The sequence below is a fragment of the Pinus tabuliformis genome, chromosome 4_2 (assembly GCF_031772625.1).
Source record: "Pinus tabuliformis cultivar Carrire ecotype Pingquan chromosome 4_2, CPIR1, whole genome shotgun sequence".
NCBI classification, from domain to species: domain Eukaryota; kingdom Viridiplantae; phylum Streptophyta; class Pinopsida; order Pinales; family Pinaceae; genus Pinus; species Pinus tabuliformis.
In genome coordinates, this window is record NC_142304.1 from 517,805,448 (window position 1) to 517,816,427 (window position 10,980).

The 10,980-nt window shown below is 38.1% G+C and overlaps 1 protein-coding gene across 1 annotated transcript in view; it reads left to right on the plus strand.

Annotated features, from left to right (window-relative positions):
- The window catches only part of LOC149170260 (aromatic amino acid aminotransferase 4-like), a 29,005-nt gene extending 18,674 nt beyond the window's left edge, over positions 1-10,331 (plus strand). Inside the window, exons 4-5 of the mRNA XM_089425491.1 lie at positions 9,615-9,708; positions 9,835-10,331. Coding sequence (XP_089281617.1) covers positions 9,615-9,708; positions 9,835-9,953 — 213 coding nt within the window. The 3' untranslated portion in view covers positions 9,954-10,331. The remainder of the gene's footprint in view (positions 1-9,614; positions 9,709-9,834) is intronic.
- Positions 10,332-10,980: the final 649 nt, after the last annotated feature.

Consider the following 10,980-nt stretch of genomic DNA (forward strand, 5'->3'; position numbering starts at 1 on the left):
AGTTCGAATTCCCTTGCAGATCAGTAGTCGTTAGAAGTTTTTCTCACTCCAAAGGGGAGTGTGAATAGCCTAACAACAGCTAAGCAGAAGGGAAGAGGAGATTTTCGACATCATCTGAGATGGCCATTGCCGGACTACGAGATCAAGACAGGTTGGACGGTGCTTCCAACTATGTCATCGGGAAGACAAGGATGTCCTTCCTTCTGGATGAATATGGTCTAAAGCCATATATTGATGTAGTGGTAGCTATCCCCACGGATGCTGATCAATTCAAGGAATACCAAAAGGAGATGGCGAGGGCAAAGATTTTGATTCTTGACAGTGTTTGAGATCATAGTGTATCACACATAGCGGGCCAGGGAACAACCAAGGAGATGTGGGATACACTTTCCACGCTATACCAAGGCACTTCCGAGCAGCGGAAGATGTATTTGGAGGAGAAGCTGAGATGCACGAGGATGCAGAAAGGGGAACGCATAGACCCCTTCCTCACCAGGATTCAGGAGATTCGGGATCAGTTATCAACTATTGGAGCAATGCCTCAAGCCACAAAGCTAGTGCAATTGGCACTCAATATTATCTCTGAGGAGTGACAGGTATTCGTCCAAAGCATTTTGGGTAGAGAAACCTTGCCAAGGTGGGACAGGATGTGGGCCGATTTGCAGCAGGAGGAGTTGAGACGAGACTTAGTTAAGAGCTCCATTAGTGGCAGCAGTAGCGGGTCGAAGCAGGTGAAGGAGGAGGAGAATGTGGCCCTTGCATCAAAGGGAACTAGTCAGGGACAGGGGGAGTGGGGAAAGAAGAAGGACCTGTCAAAGGTCAAGTGCTTCAGATGTGGTGAGCTTAGTCACTCCAACACCCTGTGTCCTCTCAGGAAGAAGGACAAGTAGGAGAAGCAAGACCAATCATCCGAGATCGATAGGCTTTCCTCCAGGTTGGAGGAAGACTTAACCATGTTTGTTGACATACTCCCAGGAGTGAAATGGGGTGACTTGGTGCTGTAGCCCCAAAGTGCTACAGATGGGCAGGATTCTTGGGGTCCACCTCTTGCATCAATACCTTGCTATGGGGGCCCACAATATTTTGTAGCAAGATAGATCAGTGGTAGAAGATGTAGTGAGATGCTAGAGTGGCAGATGCAGAGTCTAGTTGCAGTCAGATACTGGGCAACACAGTGAAAAGTTGGCAGCAGTGCAGAGTGGCACGATGTAGAGTCAGCAGCAGTGCAGATGCCTCAGTGACAACGTAGATACTAGCAACAATCAAAGACTCGAGAGACAGATGCATCATACAGATCACAGTTGATTCAGTATTTATGATGCTTCTCAGTTGCAATTGTTGCAGTTGCAGCAACAACAGATGAGAGGGAGTTGCAGTGTTGGCATCAGTATGGCAGGGTCAGTAGCATCATAGATGTAGCAGATATCAGAGTTGCTTAGTGGTTGGTGGGAAAAAACAGCGAGACTCAGCAACGTAACAAGAGATGATGCAGAGAAAGGGTGTTGCTACAGAAGGAAGCAACACTAGAACACATTCCTCGCAAAGAGGGAGTGTTAGTTTTTGAAGCATCGGATGTTTTCTAGCCACGAAATTTTGTGGAGAGGCTAGAATACATGAGATCTCCAAAACTCGGAAATTGAAATTCCACCAAGAAATGACTTAATTAGATTATTAGTCAGTTTTTAAATATTTCCTAAGTCTAAACTTAGGGAATATGACTAATTAATCAAAATTAATTAAGTTATGGTGTGAACGTTCTAGAAACTCACTGAGATCGACTTCAAGTTAATCCTAGCCATCGATTAAGATCTAATTTTGGTCGTTGAAGTCCCAACAAAGGATTATAAGAAGAAGTCGATGGGGCTTGGAGAAATCACTTGTGCAGTTCGATTTCATGAGCAGATCAATTTCCTAAGTAGCAGCATTCAGTTGTCAAAGAGAGAGCCAGAGAAATCGAAGCAGTGAGAGAGGGGCAGGGACAGTGACGCTGGAGGAAGATTACCTGATCCGGTGAGTGCATTTGCAGAGAGGTAGAGAATCCACAATGAGGTTGACGCAGAGTAGCATAGTAGTCTCTAGAGGCATAGTCGATTTGCTGGGGAGAAGCAGAATTTGAGTGCCAGAAGCTAGGTAGAGGTTCTAGAGGCCAGGAGAGACGTTTTCCCAGGCAACAGTTGGTCAGACAGCTTGAAGAGAATTTGTTCCAAGCTGAGAGTAGCAGCAATTGCGCTTGGGTGACGCAGTGACTGCGCAGAGGCAAGTGCTGAGATTTGCTTGTGGAGTGAGTAATTTCTCCTCACTAGATTTTCTTGCCAGTATTTCATTGTAGGATTTCCAATTTTGGCATCCAATTGAACTCAAATTATTTCAATGTTGCATAATAATAAAATCCTCAGCTGCTACACAGATTTTCCTGAGTTGGGTTGTTCTAGGGACATTGGTAAAAAAATAACTGTGTTATTTTATGTGTGTGTGCTAATATTTCTTTCGTAGTTTATTTATGTAGGTTGCAGTGTGATTGATTCAGTGTTTGTTGTAGCACACAATAAATAAATTGTTAAATATTAATTTAACAATTAGGAGAATTATTTTCAGTTGCTGCAATAGGATTCTGGTCACCGAATTTTCACACTTGTGTTGTATGAGAGCAAGCATAGTTGGTTTTAGAGACCATATCAAGCTCTTCCCATCTGACTGATGCACTTTGGAGAGTGAAGCAAGTTCTAGTTTGAGAAGGGCTTTTGTTGTAACTCGACTTTTGTTGTAACCCGCATACATCCAAAATCTGTTCCAAGTGCATAAATTTTGGGCACTAATTCATGTTATTTCTATCGTTGCTCTTGCTGTAGCAAAGTAAGTATCCCCTTAGAAAGGGATCTGTTGATTTCTGTTGCTAATTTATAAAGGGAATTTATGAAGGTTTGATCCATGTTTTAGCTGAAGAATGACAAGTACATCAAGCTATTTTATGCATGACTTTCACTGACAACAACAACATAAGTACATAATAGTAGCTGACTCAATACAACGACCTCTCACTTCAAGAAATACTCAACAATTAGATAGTGTTCCAAATATGAACACTTCATGTAGACTCACCATACTATCTCACTAACTTAGCAAATATTAAAAACTTTCTTTGAGAAATTTTAACAAACGAGTAAGTAGTACTTTTGTCAAACACTTCGCAGATAAAGTGGAAACACTTGCAACATAAATAAGTATGAGAGGCAAATGCTTGAGAGAATTATAATGCTTAAATGAATTCGATACCGCATTGCATGCATGAAAATCCAGGTGAAATGAAGTAGGCCCAAGAGCTGGAAATGGCCCAAACAGGTAGCACGCACTACCCAGAAAATACTGTTGCTACTACTGATGAAGAACCAAAGTTTCTTGCCTCAAAGCGGCTCAGAAAATTTAACCTGGAGCTCCCCACACCAAAACCATAAAAACCCAGAAATGGTTTTGCTTAACTCTATGCCAAGATCAAGCCCACCAAGTGGCGTGAATTACCCCGTTTACCATTAAAACAAACTGCTGAAGGAATGCTGATTTACAGCACAAATATTGCTTGAAAAATTCTGAAATTTTAACCACGAACTCTTCTCATAAAACCCAGAAATATTTTGGGCAGATTTCAGTTGCTCTGGGAAGACCCAATTTAGTGCGAGTTTCTTGGTCCCAACAAAATTTAAAATTTTCTTTGATGCATTTTGTCAAATAGTTTATGAGAAACATTTCTTTGAACACTTTGAGAGCAAGATTATAAACTTCAAGGGAAATATTAATCTGATAAAAAAGAATACAAGCAATATATCAAATCAAGAACCTTGATATTCTCCTCAAGATTACCCAACAACTAGTGGATCCTCAACACATAAAAGTCTGACCCCAACAATAATCAGCTCAGCCTTTGAAATGATAATCCCAACCTCTTTCTAGGAGTGATTAATTCAGCCTTCAAGAATTGATGATTAAACTCGACCCCAATAAATAAATTGGGTCTTGCAAATAAACTGGGCTCTGGAAAATAAACTTGGCCCCAATAGATAAATCTAGCTTCTGCAAATAAATTGGGCTCTAGCAAATGAAATTTCTTTAGAAAATGTCCAGAAGTAATTTTGCCGAAATTTTAATAAATTCGAACAAAAATTTAGATAGTCGGTGAATCACAATTTTTATTGAAAAATGCCACAACAAGAAACCTAACCAAATTTATTAATAATAATGAGGAAGAATCTCTTCACCAATAAATTCAACTGCTTCAAAATAATTCGACCCAACAAGAGAAATTCAGCTCGACAAGAGAAATTTGGCACGACAAGATAATTTTAACACAACAAAATAATCTCGATTCAGAAAAATAAATTTGGCCCAACAAAATAATTTCGGTGTAGTAAAATAATTTTTTCCCAGCAAGATCATTAATTTCGGCCCCGCAAACCAATATACTCCATCCAATATGTTCTCTTTGACACTTTGGGAAATCACTTGCAACAATTATTCTTCGGCAAATAGATTAAGAAAATCAACCCACAAACTTTGGTCCTTTATCCTTTAGGAAGAAGACGACAACTTTGATTTTAACCCACATTTGGCCAAAATCATGCTCTGATACCACTGTAATGTCCCAAATATAAAATCCGCAACTGAATAATAGACAATATAAACATGCAAAAGATCTCAACCTTATTTTCAGTGTTCCATGGGGACGCGTCCCCCACAGTGGGGGACACGCCCCAACGCTCCCCCACTCTCCAGGGACGGGGAAACGTTTCCCCCACATCCTCTTTTCGGGGAAACTCTAGGGGAACGTTTTTTGGCGATGAAACACGACTCCTTTGCACGGGGGACGTAAGGGGCACCACATTTTTTTGTCTAATAATTTTTTATAAAACATCAAAAATAAAAATAAAAAATGCAAATTTAAATATATGAAAAAAAAAGGGAAACTATATTAAAACTTAAAACTTGTTAAAACTTAATTTAAAAAAAATTAAAATTAATTAAATTATATTAAAATTTAAAACATAAAAAATAAAATAAAAACAATAACAAAAATAAAAAGACTTAAAGTATATTAAAACTTAAGACTTAGTATTTATTAATATTATTAAGTGTTTTTTGAGAAATTTACTAGTATTTCATTACTCAATGCTTTCTATGTTTACTTTTAGTTTAGTATTCTATGGCATTGTGTAATTTCAATTGTCAAATGATGAATTTATTAATTTAATTTAGATGTACCTTGCATCATGTCAAACGATAAATTTAGACGGAACATTGCGCAATGTCAAATGATGGATTCAATTTAGTAATTTACTTTTAGATTTACAATGCAGAAATGTCAAATGATAATAGTCTAATAAGTAATGATGATCATATTTAGTCTTTAGATGTACATTTCATAATTTTTAAGATTTTCTATTTAATTATTGACATATTTTTGGGATTTTATTTTTATATATTAAATTTCTAATAATTTATAATTTTATAATTTTTATGACTATGACGTCCCCTCGTTTCCTCGAAAAATCCCTAAAATTTGGAGTTTCTTATATACGTCTCCCTTGTGCGTATCTTCGCTTCCGCGTTTCCCCGTCTCGGAAACTTGGTGGAACATTGCTTATTTTATTAATATGTAAATAAGTTGGTACAAGAGAAGGAATATCACTGAAATGATGGCCCCAAATAGATCTACAATAATGCCACAACTAGTCTCCAGAACAAACTAAAAATTAATAAACTACAACCTGTGAATCCTGAATGGATCCACCAAGGGAAGAGATGGGTGCTCACCCACTCACTGAATCACCTGGGTGTTTTCGTCATGGGGCCACTGTGAAAGTAGAGAACCAGGTTCTCAAAACCTCACTACAAAGACAATACACAAATCCAAGATGTCTCCAAATGATCTCTTCCTTCTCTTTTATAGATCTGATGGATAGATCTCCAAGCCTCTAGAAGCATCTTATTTTATTATTATATTATTATTTTAGAAGCTCCTCCATTGATTTTATCTTAAGTGATCTTTTTAATTTTATTTCACTTAAGTCACTTTTGGGCCTTTTCCTCCAATTAATTATTTTTCTTAATTAAATGACTAATTAAAGTCATTTTTAATTAAGGAAAATGGTAAATTTCCCACCATACTCTCTCTGACCACTGGAAGTCACTTCTCAGCATCCCATCCTATAGATCTTCTTGTTCTGGTTCCAATGAGCTATTACACTGAAATGTTCCATCAAATAATCTTTCTGGAATGCCACCTCGAGCATAATTAATTTAAGCCCCATAACTATGTTATTTCTTGAAAGTTGTCGAAATGCAACAAAACGAAAGGCAAGTTGTGTGGACAATGAAATAGGCCAATCGAATGCCATTGGATCCCTTAAAAACTCCTCAAAATTCCCCCGAGACCCTTGACGATGTAATCCTACTCCTGCAGCCTGGCCATCACATACCCTAGAAACCCAAGCTGGTTGTACTATAGAGGAAAATAAAAATGGGGACAGGACATTTATCCCCAAAAACGTTTTTTGATGCCGCAAAACACTCTCAGAAGGTTTCAAACCCAAATTTTCCAAGCTAGGTTCCGCTAGTAAAAAGGTGTCCTGTGAGGTGATTCCTCCAATTTTTCGACTCTGAAAGCATCGATATGGATAACAAACAATAAAATGATCCAATCTAGATCAATTTCCCCACATCTAAGGGGGTAATCACTGCTACACATCATTCATAATATGCTCTCCATTACTGGATCTTCAAGTAGTAATACAAAGAAAAATCAAGAAAAGGAGAAAGGTAATAAAAAGGGTGGAAAAGCAAAGGACAAGGTAACTCATGTATCCATGATTGCTCGCTCCTCACATCTATATGCCCAAAATGTGGACTTCCTCATTATTGCTACCCCTTTGAACATGGCATATGGCCCTGAGACCCCTTGTTCCCCCTTCGTTCCATCATTATTCACATAACATCTATTGATTGAGGGATGTACCAAGGAACTATCTTTCCCCTTAGGGGGTGGGAACACCTAATAGGGTCATCCAATAGCCGCTCCTACCTAGTGAGGTAACACTATTACATGATCAAAGCTGCAAATTTGGAAGGCAAGCCCCATATGAAGTACCAATTTTCCTTTGATTAACAAGCTTGGTCCACTTAGATGCCTTAATGATTATTGTACTTAATGGTGATGATACAACACTGGACATTGTGTGTGATTGCAAGTGGTTTTCATCATGGGTTGGGCAACTTAACTGGGGTCCAAGTCTACCAAAGGAGCATTATGACACCCTACAGGTGAAACGTTGAGAACCATGGGACTTCTATCACTTGCAGAACATCATTCCATTCCATGGGCACCTTTAGCACCCTGAGCAATCTGCACTTTGCCACATTATTTATGAGATGATGCACTTGGACCAGTATGCCCTAGCTAGCTTAGCAGTGCGCACATGGTTTGGCAGTTGATTCGAAGCCCATATGAGGTTTGTCTCACGCCTTGAGACATGGGAGGGCTAGCACCATGCTCTGACCCCTCAACATTGGAGCAGAATCAGGCTATTCCATCACCCAGAGACCCATGAGACCCATTTTGTGCCACAGACACAAAACTAGGGTCCACACGATGATTTGCATGGAGATCTAGGGGTCAACCCATAGAACATGATTTTTGGAGCCCCCTTCACTCAGTGTGGCACTAAAGGAGCCAATGCATGCCTCCAAGAACCCTACACGTGCATGATGTCAACATTTCAACCATCTTGTGGGTGATTTATTATGATTTTATAGTGGCTATAAGGTCAACTTGTGACCTTAGTTTTTTTGCCATTATTTTACTGTTTGAGGGGCTAGTATGCTAAAATTACAGATCATTGGAGAGATCATTTTATCTCTCATCATCATCACACTTGGAAAATTCAGAGCTCTTGAAGGAACTAAGACTTGTTTCTTTTTGGCTATTGGAATATCTTGGATGCATTTTGATGTTTGGAAGCTATTTTGGATTGTCTTTGGAGCTATTTCTTTGGTGAATGGATGGATATACTACATGTTATCTTGTAAGTGCCTATTCCTGAAGATTATTATTTTGAATTTGTCTAATCTATGGAATTGTTGCTTCTAGATTATGCTTGTTTATAACCTAATGTATTGAAAAATTATTTTGAAAGCCATCTAGTTGAGAATTACATATGTTACTCATTGAATAATGTTTAATGAATGTTTCTAGTGGAGGCATTCTTCTAACTCTCCATCAAATTCCATTTTCCTTAGAAGTGGGTAATTTTTGGGAATCGATACCTAGGGCATCATTTTCGGCCTCCTTAGAAACAAATTTAGCTTATATTGAGCTTCCTTCACTCCATATGCCCAAAGGACAAGGACTTGTCCAAGCCTTTGGTGATCATTTTCATATCTCATCCACAAATTCTTCACTGGAAATTTTGGCCCTTTTAAGGCTAAGGCAACAAACTAGGGCTTAGAACGAAATTTTAGGGGAGCGGTTTTGTGGAGGTTTGAGAGCCTAAACATCAAGTGGAGGGTCTTGGCTACTTGACCTACAAATTTGGTGGGCATCCACTTAAGTTTCCTCCGTAAAATCTCTTGGTCTAGGTGTTGCCCTAAGAGAGAAACCCTAGCTTTTTCCGTCCTCAACTTGAGGTTTCCATAAAGATTGTGTGAGCTTTAGTACTTGTTGAAGTATATCTTAAGAAGTCTTTTCTCTTCATTGTCTTGACCTTGGGAACTCCTATACTCAAGCAAAATCAACAAACCCTAGGTCTTGTGCGTTTTCCTTCCTGGATCTCTCATAGAAAGCATATTGCTTCTTAGTGAAGCCTTATACCTGAAATTTGAGCGTTTCTTAAGAGATCCTAGCCTATCACCTTATGCCTCAACCTTAGAATATCCTTCATAGGTGATCCCATCCTACCGGGACTCCTATCAATGAAAATCTGTAAAGAGTAGGGGGCCTTGCCTATGGTGATACCGTGATAGTGGACCATTGTCCCATTGTTAGCACTTAGTCTAGCTTTTAGTTTTGTAGGGTTTCCCTCTCCAAAGCTTGCTTGATTTTGTGGTAACAAAGCGCAATGTCCAAAGCAATAATAGAGATGAGTTATACAATAATTCCTTGTAGATTAGGAGAACCTCCTCAAAATAATCCAACTGCGTTCATAATATCATACTACCAAATCATACATCCATGTATACAATAATGAATATATCGACCTATAATAGCAATAGCTGGATGCCAAATTGATTTATGAAAGCCTTGTGTTTGTGGGACATTCACATCTGTTGTCCATGTAGACTTAGTATATGGCTAACCTATTATTCACATATATACTTTTTCCACACATTTAACCTTCACATATACATTGTCCATGTATATACTGGGGCCATTACATAAATTGCCACAGAATAAGTCTTAACATTTTTTAAGATATCTTTCATAGGTCCAATTAATCGATGAAATTTCAAGGTTATAGGAACTTAATATACCAACCAAAAAGTGTTCAGATTAGACTCGGTGGGTCTTTGCGAACATATGGTCAAAATCGGTTATTTCTTCAGATATTCATTTGGATGTTGTTCTGTGACAGGTGAAGATAAATATATCTGGCTTGGTAGACATACGAGATGATATTGAATTTTCTGCAATGCTTGCCAAAGAAGAATCGGTCATAGTATTACCAGGTATTAGATAGAAGCTTAATCATCTTATTTTGTAGAGAGAGAGAACAGACATTTGTGATGCATAACTGCTTGTAATCGTTTTGTGTAATGCCATTTGTGTGCTATTGATTTCTCTGTTCTTGGCAGGGTCTCCCCTTGGATTGAAAAATTGGATACGTGTGACTTTTGCAATTTCTCCAAGTGTGTTGGAAGAGGGATTTGACCGAATAGCAGCCTTCTGCATGCGACATGCCAAGAATACGTAACACCTTCACAATAATATTTTCTGACCAGCATACGTCTTATGTATTTTATTGAGTAGGTTGGATCACATTACTTTCCGGTCAATGCGTTGTTGACCAAAGATGTTTTTTATTCAGTGGGTTGGATCACATTACTTTCCGGTCAATGCTTTGTTGACCAAAGATGTTTTTTATTCAGTGGGTTAGATCACATTACTTTCCGGTCAGTGCTTTGTTGATCAAAGATGTTTTTTATTCAGTAGGTTGGATCACATTATATACAAAACTGTTTCTGTTTGTTTCTGTTTCTGGTCAATGCTTTGTTGACCAAACGCTTTTTTTTTATCAATTATATACCAAACTTATTCTGGTCAATGCATTCTTGACCAATCAAAGGTAGAAGGTGGTGGACACCTGGTTGCTAAAATTTAGGCTTCTGTTCAAACTGGATAAAGTTGGTTCTTTTATTTGGGCTTTTGAAGGGTGTAGCCTTTTTGTAGTGGTATTTATTTATATTCACATACATACTTTTATTTATGCCCTATCCATGCATTTTGCCACTAGCTTTTCCACCAACTATAGGTAGATATGATTGCAAACATATATTAAAAAATCAGCTGCACCTGTTTGGAAAATAAGCATTCTGAGTACGAGCTACATGGGTGCTACATGGATACCTGAGAATAGGCTAATATGATGGGAAAACTCTTTCTGAAGTCTAATAGGTTGATACTAAAATTATTATCACATGAATAATTATTTCTAGAGGAGCTCGCTTCGAATAGAATGCTTATTCGTTGTTTCAGCGTCATCTAACTTGCATACCTTTTATAAACCTAGTCAAATGGATCGGATGATCGAAATTGAGTGTCGGTATTTTTTTTTTTCATACTGACGTAAAATACAACTTCCTAATCCACCCTTGGTATATTTTGTCGAACTTGGTAAAATGGCACTGATCATCATAATTGTTGGGTGTAATATCTTGAGATTTTGGTTTTATTTCACAAATATTATTAAAAACAAGTTATATAACTTGGTTACCTAATCA